Here is a 14,805-nt window from a genome sequence, read left to right on the forward strand (position 1 = left end):
TGTGGACGATGTAGGTGGCAGAGAGGATGGTGGGAGCGAAGTAGGTGGCAGGGAGGATGGTGGGAGCGATGTACGTGGTGGAGAGGAGGGTGGGGGCGATGTAGGTGGCTGAGAAGATGGTGGGGTGATGAACTTGGCAGAGACAATGGCGGGGGCGATGTAGGTGGCATGGAGGCCAGTGGGGGCGATGTAGTGGGCAGGGAGGATGGTGGGGGCGATGTAGGTGCAGTGAGGATGGTTTGGGTGATGTAGGTGGCAGAGAGGATGGTGAGGGCGATGTAGGTGGCAGGGAAGACAGTGGGGGCGATGTAGGTGGCAGAGAGGATGGTGGGGGTGTCACGGTAATGCCAAAAAATGTAATATTGCGAGTTTAGTTTTAGAAGGACATGGCTTTCTACACACACACACACACACAATACAGCTGCGACCCTCCTCTCCCCCCCCCCCTCTGCATTCCTCCATCCAAAGGCAAAGCCTAGAGCAGTGACACTGGGTAACTTGAAACTAGTGTGTGAGCAGGGTGTGGCTTTAAACTGCAGGTGACCAATCCTGCAAAGCCACTCGTTGTCCCTCCCATCTCACTCAGGAATGCCATTGTCTGAGACTTTGGAGAAAGGTAAATAACTATCAGAGCAGTGCATATCATTAACCAGCCCTTTAGTGATGTCACAAGCCCAGAAGTATAAGTTCTTGCACTTAGCCCAGCCTTCATTCTTGCCTGGTAGCTTAATCCCTGAAGACCCTTGGTCATGCACTGTGATGTCTGGATCCTCAACCAGCATGGTTAGCCTGCAATGACTTAAGCAAAATGTGAGTGTAATCTTCTATTTTAATCCTTATTTTATTTGTAGTGGCAATGTACATATGATCGTCTCCTTTATCTTTTTAAATTTTTTGTAAATACTGCCTATCTTTTATGGAGTAAAATATATAATTTTACTAAGCTTGTTTCTTCTGCTCTATACGAATTGTGTCCTCTGAGGTGAATTACACTTCTGATTTGGGTTGGCTCCCGACCCGTTAACCTTTGGTGCAATCGGAGCTGGTGGCGGCATACCTTGTCCTGTACAATCGGGCATCTCTGCAGCGACCGGCGGGGTTGATAAATATTGTTCCTGCCTGAGTGGGAGTAGTTAATCGCCCTCGCTGCAGTGAGACCGATAGCCAGTACATAGCAGGCAGCCTTTCAGCAAGAGAGCTGCAAGTTCCAAACCGGGACTGGGAAGTGGGATATCGATAAATTCCCTTCAGAGGGAACCAGGGGCCATCAAACAACCCTGGTTCATGACAAATTGGTGTGAGTAGTGGGGGCAATAAGGATATCCTCTCTAGGATCCCTGAAATACTGTTGGGATCCGTGACATAGGGTTGGCAGCACGGTGTGAACTGTGACAGGGGGCATGCAGAGAGGACGGTGGGAGCGATGTAGGTGCAGGTAGGATGGCAGGGGCGATGTAGGTGGCAGAGAGGATGGTGGGAGCGATGTAGGTGGCATGGAGGGTGGTGAGGGTAACATAGCGTGGCATGGAGGATGGTGGGGATGATGTAGGTGGCATGGAGGGTGGTGAGGGTAACGTAGCGTGGCATGGAGGATGGTGGGGATGATGTAGGTGGCATGGAGGATGGAGGGGGTGATGTAGGTGGCATGGAGGATGGTGGCAATGATGAAGGTGGCAGGGAGGATGATGGTGGTGATGTAGGTGACATGGAGGATGATGGTGGTGATGTAGGGGGCAGGGAGGATGATGGTGGTGATGTAGGTGACAGGGAGGATTATGGTGGTGATGTAGGTGGCAGGGAGGATGATGGTGGTGATGTAGGTGACGGGGAGGATGATGGTGGTGATGTAGGGGGCAGGGAGGACGATGGTGATGTAGGTGACAGGGAGGATGATGGTGGTGATGTAGGTGACAGGGAGGATGGTGGGGGTGATGTGTGACAGGGAGGATGATGGTGGTGATGTAGGTGGCAGGGAGGATGGTGGGGGTGATGTGTGACAGGGAGGATGATGGTGGTGATGTAGGTGGCAGGGAGGACGATGGTGGTGATGTAGGTGGCAGGGAGGATGGTGGGGGTGATGTGTGGCAGGGAGGACGATGGTGATGTAGGTAACAGGGAGGATGGTGGGGGTGGTGTGTGGCAGGGAGGACGATGGTGGTGATGTAGGTGACAGGGAGGATGGTGGGGGTGGTGTGTGGCAGGGAGGACGATGGTGGTGATGTAGGTAACAGGGAGGATGGTGGGGGTGATGTGTGGCAGGGAGGACGATGGTGGTGATGTAGGTAACAGGGAGGATGGTGGGGGTGGTGTGTGGCAGGGAGGACGATGGTGGTGATGTAGGTAACAGGGAGGATGGTGGGGGTGGTGTGTGGCAGGGAGGACGATGGTGGTGATGTAGGTGGCAGGGAGGATGGTGGGGGTGATGTGTGGCAGGGAGGACGAAGGTGGTGATGTAGGTGGCAGGGAGGAGGATGGTGGGGGTGATGTGTGGCAGGGAGGACGATGGTGGTGATCGGGCTATTTATAATGATATAGACGATGGTGTGCAGTGGTAATTATCCTCTTTAGATATCCTACCCGTTTTCGCTGGTTTGGATCCCAGACCTGTAAGATATAGAAGTTGCGGGTCAGGTTCCAGCCCCTGAATACGTCTTATAAGGGGCTCGGCCCATTACACAATCATACCTTGAGGAAAGAAGCTGTTGGGGAACCCGGCACCTGCGGAGAGAGGGGGCACAATCAGTATAAAGGGTAGTGGGGCTACATCATTACCGGGGACACTTTGGACACACTGTCATGGGTGTCATGGGTCCCTGGACTCTGCTGCTGTCAAGTTCTGGAGGTTCCCCTTTGCGCAGTGGACAGGTGAGATGGAGTTTACCTGCTTTAGAAGGTTTCCCAATTCCCCCTGAAATATAGAAAACATGAATGAAGATTGTGTAACGACCAGTAATGTACGACACAGAGCCACCGGCAGCCAAGACCTCGTCCTCACCTTGTAGACCAGCAGAGTTCCCATAACCTGCAACACAATGCAGATAATTATTAAGGGGTACCAGGGCGCCACAGACCCCAAAAAATACAACTAGGTCCCTCAACATATATCAGACCATCCTCTCCTTACATGTTCCCCGTACATGACACCGTCATCCCCCCGTACATGACACAGTCATCCCCCCGTACAACCTCCACAGACATCAGACCATCAGCAACCAAAGACCCTTAAGGTTCCTCATCCTCCTGAGCGCTGCCATCCTTTTCCTGAATGGAGTCCTCACAAAAGATTTTACGTACCAGCCTTCTGTGATTTTCCTATAAAATAATCACAGAGTTTGGGGTCACTAACCCTCACCCCATGCAGGTCTCCCACTTATCATGTTATGGTTTTGTGTACAGTAGATGACCACCATCTTGTGAAAAATATTTAGAATTGAGAGTCCTCAGTGGTTGATACCTTTTAATGGCTAACTGAAAAGATGGTAACAAATTGCAGCTTTCGAGACTACACAGGTCTCTTCATCAGGCAAAGACTAAAAGAAATTCTGAAGAGTCTGAAGAGTCACAAACAGTGGGGAAAAAGTATTTAGTCAGCCACCAATTGTGCAAGTCCTTCCACTTATAAAGATGAGAGCGGCCTGTAACTGACATCATAGGTCGACCACAACTATGAGAGTCACAATGAGAAAACAAATCCAGAAAATCACCGCGTCTGATTTAGGAAGATTTATTCTGAAAATTATGGTGTAAAATAAGTATTTGGTCATTAACAAAAGTTCATCTCAATACTTTGTAATATATCCTTTGTTGGCAATGACAGAGGTCAAACGTTTTCTGTAAGTCTTCACAAGGTCGCACACACTGTTGTTGGTATGTTGGCCGATTCCATGCAGATCTCCTCTAGAGCAGTGATGTTTTGGGCATGTCACTGTGCAACACGGACTTTCAACTCCCTCCAAAGGTTTTCTATGGGGTTGAGATCTGGAGACTGGCTAGGCCACTCCAGGACCTTCATATGCTTCTTACGAAGCCACTCCTTCGTTGCCCTGGCGGTGTGCTTGGGATCATTATCATGCTGAAAGACCCAGCCACGTTTCATCTTCAATGCCCTTGCTGATGGAAGGAGGTTTGCACTCAAAATCTCACAATACATGGCCCCATTCATTCTTTCACTTACACTGATCAGTTGTCCTGGTCCCTTTACAGAAAAACAGCCCCAAAGCATGATGTTGCCACCACCATGCTTTACAGTAGGTATGGTGTTCTTTGGATGCAACTCAGCATTGTGTCTCTGAACACAACGCGTTTTGTTTCTACCAAACAGTTCTACTTTGGTTTCATCAGACCATAGGACATTCTCACAATAGTCTTCTGGATAATCCAAATGCTCTCTAGCAAGCTTCAGATGGGCCCGGACATGTACTGGCAGGGGACACGTCTGTCCGAGCAGGATCTGAGTCCCTGGCGGCATAGTGTGTTACTGATGGTAGCCTTTGTTACGGTGGTCCCAGCTCTATGCAGGTCATTCACGAGTGGTTCTGGGATTTTTGCTCACCATTCTTGTGATCATTTTGACCTCACGGGGTGAGATCTTGCGTGGAGCCCCAGATCGAGGGAGATTATCAGTGGTCTTGTATGTCTTCCATTTTCTTATTATTGCTCCCACAGTTGATTTCCTTACACCAAGCTGCTTACCTATTGCAGATTCAGTCTTCCCAGCCTGGTGCAGGGCTACAGTTTTGTTCCTGGTGTCCTTCGACAGCAATATGGTCTTCACCATAGTGGAGTTTGGAGTCAGACTGTTTGAGGGTGTGCACAGGTGTCTTTTATACTGATAACAAGGTCAAACAGAAGCCATTAATAAAGGTAATGAGTGGAGGACAGAGGAGCCTCTTAAAGAAGAAGTTACAGGTCTGTGAGAGCCAGAAATCTTGCATGTTTTTAGGTGATCAAATACTTATTTTCCACCATAATTGCAAAATAAATCTTACCAAATCAGACAAGGTGATTTTCTGGATTTGTTTTCTCATTGTGACTCTCATAGTTGTGGTCTACCTATGATGTCAATTACAGGCCGCTCTCATCTTTTTAAGTATGAGAACTTGCACAACTGGTGGCTGACTATATACTTTTTTCCCCACTGTATGTGACTGTTCAGATTTTGTGTTATGCTCTGTCTGATGAGGAGAACTGAATAGTCTCGAAAGGTGCAATTTGTTACCATCTTTTCAGTTAGCCATTAATATACACAACACAGCACAGGAATAATGCAATAGATAAGACAAGTGATGTGAAAGAGAACGATCATTATGGGAGAGGGAGAAACAATTGTGGCCGTAAATATTGGAACAGTTCATAGATAAGGAGGATGGAAGTTTTATTTTCCTCTGATTGGGGTCTGGTTCATGGTCCTGACGCTACCACAAGGTCTGAGGAGCACATTCCTTAGTTGATGTAGAAAGATCCAAATCCATGTGACACATTCATTCCTGCACTGAGTGTGTCACAGGTTGTTATAAGTTTATATTCCCAGACTCTTCTGTCTCTCTGAGATTTGAAATTACCCTTTAATACAAGTAATCTCATGTCCACGGTGCTGTGATCATGGAGACAAAAATGTTTTTCCACAGGTAGCTCTATTCTTTTTTCTCTTATTGTGTGGCGGTGAGAATTCATCCTTGTTCTCAGTTTCTGCCCTGTCTCCCCCACATACAGACCCCCAGTTGGACATTTAGTACAAATAATTAAGTACACCACATTAGAAGTGACGCAGCTGAAAGTATCTGGGATCTTGTAGTCCTGATGTGACTTGGGATCTTTATCTTGTCCGTGGTCATTATAAATGGACAGGTTTTACATTTTTTCTGGTTGCAAGGATAGGTTCCTGCAGCTGTGGGAGAGGACAGGGAGCTCTTGACAATGATGCTTCTTAGATTTGGGGGCTTCCTAAAACACAGTAGTGGGGGGTCTGGAAATATGGATTGTAAGCGGCATCTTTTTATAGTAAAGGTTGCAGCAACCCTTAGCACCCCCAGATTTGGATTGTAGGTGACTGTTGTGAATTCTGCTCTTGGGCTCCCTCCGGTGGTTGTTGATGGTAATGCAGTTATTCCTGAGCAGCAGTCTTGGAAAGGTGTTTCTGCTAATTGCAATTCTGACTGGGGTATTTAGCTGTGCAGGACTCATTTGTCCTTGCCAGTAGTCAATGTTCCTTTGGAAGTGTTGGTCCTCTGACTGGCCTCTCCTGCTTGCTGCCAACTCAGCAAAGATAAGTGTTTGCTTCATTTTTTAGACACACTGCTGTGTGTTTATTTTCTGTGCTTATCTTATTTCTATTTTGTTCCTGCTAGACTGTGCCTGTTGTTTTTCTCAGTCTAGTTGGACTCGCTGGAGTCACAGATATACTCTCCACATCTTTAGTTAGGTGGTGGAGTTTTTGTATTTTTCTGCTGTGGATATTTTGTAGTGTTTTATGCTGACCGCATAGTATCCTGTACTTTCCGTTCCTATCTAGGTAGAAGTGGCCTCCTTTGCTTATCCCTGTTTTCTGTCTGCGTGTGTCTTTTCCTCTCCTACTCACAGTCATTATTTGTGGGGGGCTGTCTATCTTTTGGGGATCTACTCTGAGGCAAGAGAGTTTTCCTATTTCCATCTTTAGGGATATTTAGTTCTCCGGCTGTGTCGAGGTGTCTAGGTCTGGTTAGGCACACCCCACGGCTACTTCTAGTTGCGGTGATAGGATCAGGGTTTGCGGTCAGTAAAGTTACCACTGCTCCAGCGAAGGTCATTTCATGCTGCTCCAAGGCCACCTAATCATAACAGGTGACTACTAGAGGTACCGGGTTATTTTCTTCTTTAGCTTTGCAATGTAGGAGATGATTCTTTGATATTCTGGTGGCTCTTGTAATTTGATTTTCAATTGTTCTTGTATGGTAGCCCTGATTCAGAAGACCATCGATTATCCAACTTATCTTAAATGGGTGTCACGATCCATTTTTTGATTCATGGCAGCTCTGGTTCCACTATGATTTAAATGAAGCTTTTTTCCTTTCAGGACCAGCGGGGGTTAATTTCAGTTTCTCTCGCTGGTAGTCTGTTGTATCTGCAGAGTGGCTAGATCAGATGATGTGGGTGGTGACCACTCCCGCTATCTACAGTGACCAAACCTGAGTTTGTTATCCTGGTGCCTTTATTCTGCTGTGCAGTGCTTTGCAGCAGAGGAAGTTGTAAAGCTAAGTTGTGTTATTACCCCATCTGTCTCATGTTTGTCACTGTCCCCTGTATTGTACTATCTGCAGTGTTGAGGCTAGCAACCCCTTGCCAGCCAGTGCACTAGCCAGGGCAGTGTGAGATGACAGCAAGGGACAAGGTTACTGATGGCGGTGGGGGGAAAGGACCCACTTAGGGCATTAGAGGAGTGCAGGGTCAGGCTCAGGTTTGAGCAGGAGGTGACCATCCCCCTTTTTCCTATTGGTAGGGCCTTCCTCACCCCTTTACCATCCCATTGTGTGTCATGCCATCCGCCGATCGACCCTCCCGTTGGGTCGCAATACGTATCGTGACAATGGGACAGTTTTCATCCAGAAAGCATAAAAAACTCTATTGTCTGCAGCCAAGCCATCAGATACAATCGTATATGTTGGATGAACACCTTGGTCGCCTCAGAAAGACCTCTTTGATCCAGGGCTACCATCCAAGAACAATTGAAACTCAGATTACAAGAGCAACTAGAATATGAAGGAATCACCTGCTACATTACAAAGCTAAAGAAGAAAATAACCCGGTGCCTCTAGTTGCACGGGGGAACTGCACGGAAATTACAACCTTTACTGCAAAAAGATGCCGCTTACAATCCATATTTCCAGACCCCCACTACTGTGTTTTAGGCAGCCCCCAAATCTAAGAAGCATCATTGTCAGACGCTCACAGCTGCAGGAACCTTTCCTTCCAACCAGAAAAAAATGTAAAACCTGTCCATTTATAATGACCACGGCCAAGATAAAGATCCCCAACTCACATAAGGACTACAAGATCCCAGGTACTTTCAGCTGCATCACTTCTAATGGGGTGTACCTAATTATTTGTACTAAATGTCCAACTGGGGGTCTGTATGTGGGGGAGACAGGGCAGAAACTGAGAACAAGGATGAATTCTCATCGCCACACAATAAGAGAAAAAAGAATGGATCTACCTGTGGCAAAACATTTCTGTCTCCCTGATCATAACATTATGGACATGAAATTACTTGTATTAAAAGGCAACTTCAAATCTCAGAGAGACAGAAGAGTCTGGGACTATAAACTGATGATGACTTTTGACAGTCTCACTGCAGGAATGAATGTGTCACACGGATTTATGTCTTTCTACATAAACTAAGAACTCTGCTCCTTAGACCTTGTGGAGGCATCAAGACCATGAACCAGCCCTCAATCACAGGACAATAAAACATTCACCCTCCCTATCTATGAACTGTTCCAATATTTACAACCTTTTCTCTCCCATGATGATCGTTCTGCTTCACGTCACTTGTCTTATCTATGGCATTATTTCTGTGGCCTGTTGTGTATTAATATCTGACTCCTCAGGTTTTGTCTTATTCTATGCATGACGAGGAGACCTGAGATGTCTTGAAAGCTTAAATTTGTCACCATCTTCTCTGTTAGCCATTAAAAGGTGTCAACAACCGAGGACTCTCAATTCCAAATATATATATATATATATATATATATATATATATATATATAAAAATATATATATATATATATATACATATACAGTGGGGCAAAAAAGTATTTAGTCAGTCAGCAATAGTGCAAGTTCCACCACTTAAAAAGATGAGAGGCGTCTGTAATTTACATCATAGGTAGACCTCAACTATGGGAGACAAACTGAGAAAAAAAAATCCAGAAAATCACATTGTCTGTTTTTTTATCATTTTATTTGCATATTATGGTGGAAAATAAGTATTTGGTCAGAAACAAACAATCACGATTTCTGGCTCTCACAGACCTGTAACTTCTTCTTTAAGAGTCTCCTCTTTCCTCCACTCATTACCTGTAGTAATGGCACCTGTTTAAACTTGTTATCAGTATAAAAAGACACCTGTGCACACCCTCAAACAGTCTGACTCCAAACTCCACTATGGTGAAGACCAAAAAGCTGTCAAAGGACACCAGAAACAAAATTGTAGCCCTGCACCAGGCTGGGAAGACTGAATCTGCAATAGCCAACCAGCTTGGAGTGAAGAAATCAACAGTGGGAGCAATAATTAGAAAATGGAAGACATACAAGACCACTGATAATCTCCCTCGATCTGGGGCTCCACGCAAAATCCCACCCCGTGGGGTCAGAATGATCACAAGAACGGTGAGCAAAAATCCCAGAACCACGCGGGGGGACCTAGTGAATGAACTGCAGAGAGCTGGGACAAATGTAACAAGGCCTACCATAAGTAACACACTACGCCACCATGGACTCAGATCCTGCAGTGCCAGACGTGTCCCACTGCTTAAGCCAGTACATGTCCGGGCCCGTCTGAAGTTTGCTAGAGAGCATTTGGATGATCCAGAGGAGTTTTGGGAGAATGTCCTATGGTCTGATGAAACCAATCTGGAACTGTTTGGTAGAAACACAACTTGTCATGTTTGGAGGAAAAAGAATACTGAGTTGCATCCATCAAACACCATACCTACTGTAAAGCATGGTGGTGGAAACATCATGCTTTGGGGCTGTTTCTCTGCAAAGGGGCCAGGACGACTGATCCGGGTACATGAAAGAATGAATGGGGCCATATATCGTGAGATTTTGAGTGCAAACCTCCTTCCATCAGCAAGGGCATTGAAGATGAAACGTGGCTGGGTCTTTCAACATGACAATGATCCAAAGCACACCGCCAGGGCAACGAAGGAGTGGCTTCGTAAGAAGCATTTCAAGGTCCTGGAGTGGCCTAGCCAGTCTCCAGATCTCAACCCTATAGAAAACCTTTGGAGGGAGTTGAAAGTCCGTGTTGCCAAGCGAAAAGCCAAAAACATCACTGCTCTAGAGGAGATCTGCATGGAGGAATGGGCCAACATACCAACAACAGTGTGTGTCAACCTTGTGAAGACTTACAGCAAACGTTTGACCTCTGTCATTGCCAACAAAGGATATATTACAAAGTATTGAGATGAAATTTTGTTTCTGACCAAATACTTATTTTCCACCATAATATGCAAATAAAATGTTAAAAAAACAGACAATGTGATTTTCTGGATTTTTTTTTCTCAGTTTGTCTCTCATAGTTGAGGTCTACCTATGATGTAAATTACAGACGCCTCTCATCTTTTTAAGTGGTGGAACTTGCACTATTGCTGACTGACTAAATACTTTTTTGCCCCACTGTACATATATATATATATATATATTTATATATATATATATATATATATATATATCTTTCCTGCACCCTCTTGTGGACATTGTGTGCATTACACTGTGTATGATACAACATAGGATCCCAGGTAGGAGCATCCTGTAGTCAGGGTTCATGGTTCATCAGCCCTGTAGTATAAGCCGACATGTACCTTGCTGCTGGAGATTGCTGGGATATGCGCCGTATCCATTTCTGTAGCCTGAAAGAAGAAAACGGAATTATGAAGAAATGGTGAAAGAGGAAAGAGAGAGTGCTGAAAGGACAAAGAGGAAGATGAGGATGCAGAAGGAGAAGGAGGAAGAGGAGAAGGATGGATAAGGAGGAGGGGAAAGATTTATAAAGACAAGGAGGAGGAAGAGGAGGATGACGGATAAGGACAAGGAGGAGGAAGATGGAGAGACAAGGAGCAGGAAGAGGAGGATGACGGATAAGGACAAGGAGGAGGATGATGGAGAGACAAGGAGCAGGAAGAGGAGGATGACGGATAAGGACAAGGAGGAGGAGAATGGAGAGACAAGGAGCAGGAAGAGGAGGATGACGGATAAGGACAAGGAGGAGGAGGAGGATGGAGACAGGCAAGGATGATTAAGAGGATGAGGATGACTGAGAAGGACAAGGAGCAGAAAGAGGAGAAGAGGTAGGAGACTGACAATGAGGAAGAGTAGATGGGAGGATGATGGATAAGGATGAGGAGGCAGAGAATGATGGAGACAGACAAGGAGGAAAAGGATGAGGATGACAGAGAAGGACAAGGAGCAGGAAGATGAGAGGATGGAGACAGACAAGGAGGGAGAGTAAGAATGAGGATGATTGATACGGACAAGATGGAGGAGGAGGATGGAGACTAACAAGGAGGAAGAGATGAAGGAGGAAGGATGGAGAAGGACAAGGAAGAGGATGAGGAGGATGATTAAGAAAGATAACTAGCAGGAGGAGGAAGGAGGATGACTGAGAAGGGTCAGTAGAGGTGCTCAGGAGCAGGATACAGCAGAGGGAACATGAAGGATGAGCATCTGATAGGACATCTACCTCCTTGAGCAGCATTCAGATAATTTCCAGCTCCATAACCTATGGAAATGAGAAGATGTGAGGCACAGAATAATGTGGCTACATCAGGAGCAAAATATTGTTCATTGACCATTGTTATCTCAGTTTGAAATATTTTTGTGTAATTTGTAGACAGAAAGAACTACAATCCTTATAGTAAAACTGTGTGCCTCCGATTTCTGTGGAGACCCAGGAGGAGCGGAGATATCGGGTCTTCTAGGCTCATGTCTATGGAGGATGCACAGCTCACCTGCTTTGGACGATTTTGTCCCATATCCTGAAATAAAGAGACATTCCAGTTTAGTGCTCCGGTCCCTGTAATGGTTCCTTCCTCTGCGGCACCCTTCATCTCCAGCATCTTTTTAAACATGAGCCACTCTGCCTGTCCCGTCCTCATCTCTTGTTCCCTCGATCTCACTCATTCCTGATTATTTCTAGTCTCCTGTTTCCAGATCTACCTATTCATGATTGTGTGACACCCCAGGGTCCTGGTCGTCACAGTGGCATTGCTTTCCTCACGGGGAGAGTGATGTCACGCTTGGAAGCAAGGGAAGATCTCTTCTATCAGGTAACCACAAACATACATGTTTACACTCCAGGCCAGAAGGGGGAGCTCTGATCCAGCTTGTGGGTGGCTCCCCTATATATATTCTGGTCTGGAGGGAAAGTCAGTGTGAGAGTCAGTTCCTGACAGAGAGGAGAGAGAGCAGTCAGAAGGACTGAAGGTGCCATGCAGCCAGAGTTGCTGCAGCTCCTGGACAGAGAGAATATAGAAGGAAAAACGCATTGTAGAGAGCGTGCAGGAGAGCAAAACACAGGAAAGTAACAACTGGGGTGAATAGCTGCAACAGGGCTACCTCCCTACAGAGTGCAGATTCCAGGGGCCGGAAGACCGAGGTTTTGTCGGACTCTAGGAAGCAGAGCAACAAGCAGGACAGCTGGACTACACGTAACCTGTCCGTCCTAATACCGAGGAGACACAATGGCGCATAGAGCCCAGGTCGTGATAGAGACCCTGTAAAAAAAGCTCGAGTCACCTGTCATACGGGTTTGTGTCCCACCTTTATAGAGGACAGAGAGAACTGTGAGGACCTTGACTGAAGCCACAGGCAGCAAGGGACTAAATCAAATCGCTGGTAGGAAGGCTTTTATCTCCACCTGGTAAAGGGGACTCTGAACTCGCTTCCATGCCGGCTGGACCCTGCCTGCCCTGTGATCTGGTGCCCTGGACTGCGGCTGCCTGAAGTCTTCAGTAAACCAGGTAAAGAGACTGCAAACCTGTGTCCTCCGTTTCTTTCTACACCACCTACCATCTCCAGCTACACACCGGGAGCCCTGGGGGCATACTTCACCTGTGGGAAGTTATACCATCTAGCTGCCATAACATCACCCCAGAGGACCCCTTTAAGCAGTGTCGGTCCCCACTGACCGAACACCACAGGTGGCGTCACGAACACACACTTTATTCAAACCCCTTTAAGGACATTCCATTTTACTTGGGCGCCCAGGGCCACGGACCGGGTCGCTGCCACCGTGCCATCCCCTTTAAGCACCGGACCCGGTACCGAGTACCACATGGCCCTGGCGGGTGAATCAATTGTTCCTGATCCTGGTCATTTGTGAGCCCCTGAGCTCTCGATCATTTCACATTCTTATCCTTATCTCTCAATTCCCGGTCACTCCCGGAAATGCTGGGATTATAACTGTTCAAGAATCAATCAGTTTATTACAAATTATTCCTGATCCCCTAATTTTCAATTCCATATTTGTTCTCAAATCTGATCCTTAACTTAATGATCCCCTTATTCTAAATTCTCCTGGGCCTGAGGGCTGCTGATGGCCCTGAGTCTGGTGCCACCAGGGGCAAGAACAACACCGGTACCTTGCTGCTGTAGGTTACTGGGGTACCGGCCAGCACCATTGTTGTAACCTACAGAGAGGAGCAGAGGAACAGTCAGGAAGAGACACAGCGAAGCAATACAATCATACAATGAGGAGAGAATCATTTCTGAAGATACCAGCTTGGGCTCCAAACTGTGGGTAGTTCCCAGCTCCATATCCTGAAGATAGAGAAAAATAACCATAATGCAAAAAAAGCAGCAGACAAATCACATCCAACATAAAGGATGTCTCACAATGCACCAAAAAAGAGCAAGTGGTAAGAGAGAGGATGTGTAACGATGGATATGGCAAAAACACAGAATGGACTGAGGAGGCTTCGGAAAAAAGATACCAAACAAAGTAAGGGAGGTCACAGAGAGAGAAAAATGGGAAAAGCAGAGACATCTCAGACTGGAAAGTAGGAGCAGAGACCAAAAACTGGACGGAAGGAGAACAGGGACCACAAACTGGAAGGAAGGAGCAGAGAGACCACCAACTGGAAGGAAGGAGCAGAGAGACCACCAACTGGAAGGAAGGAAGGAGCAGAGAGACCACAAACTGGAAGGAAGGAGCACAGAGACCACCAACTGGAAGGAAGGAGCAGAGAAGCCACCAACTGGAAGGAAGGAGCACAGAGACCACCAACTGGAAGGAAGGAAGGAGCAGAGAGACCACAAACTGGAAGGAAGGAGCACAGAGACCACCAACTGGAAGGAAGGAGCAGAGAGGCCACCAACTGGAAGGAAGGAGCAGAGAGGCCACCAACTGGAAGGACGGAAGGAGCAGAGAGCCCAGAAACTGGAAGGAAGGTAGGAGCAGAGAGACCACAAACTGGAAGGAAGGAGCAGAGAGGCCACCAACTGGAAGGAAGGAGCAGAGAGGCCACCAACTGGAAGGAAGGAGCAGAGAGGCCACCAACTGGAAGGAAGGAGCAGAGAGGCCACCAACTGGAAGGAAGGAAGGAGCAGAGAGACCACAAACTGTAAGAAAGGAGCAGAGAGACCACAAACTAGAAGGAAGGAGCGAGGAGACCACAAACTGGAAGGAAGGAGCTGAGAGACCACAAACTGGAAGGAAGGAGCACAGAGACCACAAACTGGAAGGAAGGAGCACAGAGACCACAAACTGGAAGGAAGGAGCAGAGAGACCACAAACTGGAAGGAAGGAGCACAGAGACCACAAACTGGAAGGAAGGAGCAGAGAGACCACAAACTGGAAGGACGGAAGGAGCAGAGAGACCACAAACTGTAAGAAAGGAGCAGAGAGACCACAAACTGGAAGGAAGGAGAACAGGGATCACAAACTAGAAGGAAGGAGCAGAGAGACCACCAACTGGAAGGAAGGAGCAGAGAGACCACCAACTGGAAGGAAGGAGCAGAGAGGCCACCAACTGGAAGGACGGAAGGAGCAGAGAGACCACAAACTGTAAGAAAGGAGCAGAGAGACCACAAACTAGAAGGAAGGAGCGA

At 47.0% G+C, this 14,805-nt stretch overlaps 1 protein-coding gene across 3 annotated transcripts in view; it reads right to left on the reverse strand.

The window, feature by feature from the left end:
* GREP1 (glycine rich extracellular protein 1) overlaps positions 1-14,805 on the reverse strand; it is a 73,482-nt gene that overhangs the window by 28,287 nt on the left and 30,390 nt on the right. For 2 of the 3 annotated variants that reach the window (XM_069735197.1, XM_069735195.1), the window contains exons 14-23: positions 13,474-13,515; positions 13,338-13,385; positions 11,706-11,732; positions 11,438-11,476; positions 10,560-10,607; positions 3,295-3,312; positions 2,996-3,022; positions 2,882-2,908; positions 2,686-2,718; positions 2,578-2,604 (exon numbers count right to left, since the gene is read on the reverse strand). In XM_069735197.1, coding sequence (XP_069591298.1) covers positions 2,578-2,604; positions 2,686-2,718; positions 2,882-2,908; positions 2,996-3,022; positions 3,295-3,312; positions 10,560-10,607; positions 11,438-11,476; positions 11,706-11,732; positions 13,338-13,385; positions 13,474-13,515 — 336 coding nt within the window. The remainder of the gene's footprint in view (positions 1-2,577; positions 2,605-2,685; positions 2,719-2,881; positions 2,909-2,995; positions 3,023-3,294; positions 3,313-10,559; positions 10,608-11,437; positions 11,477-11,705; positions 11,733-13,337; positions 13,386-13,473; positions 13,516-14,805) is intronic. The other variant, XM_069735196.1, reaches the window with a different exon arrangement.

The sequence above is a fragment of the Ranitomeya imitator genome, chromosome 7 (genome assembly GCF_032444005.1).
Source record: "Ranitomeya imitator isolate aRanImi1 chromosome 7, aRanImi1.pri, whole genome shotgun sequence".
In the NCBI taxonomy this organism is placed as follows: Eukaryota; Metazoa; Chordata; class Amphibia; order Anura; family Dendrobatidae; genus Ranitomeya; species Ranitomeya imitator.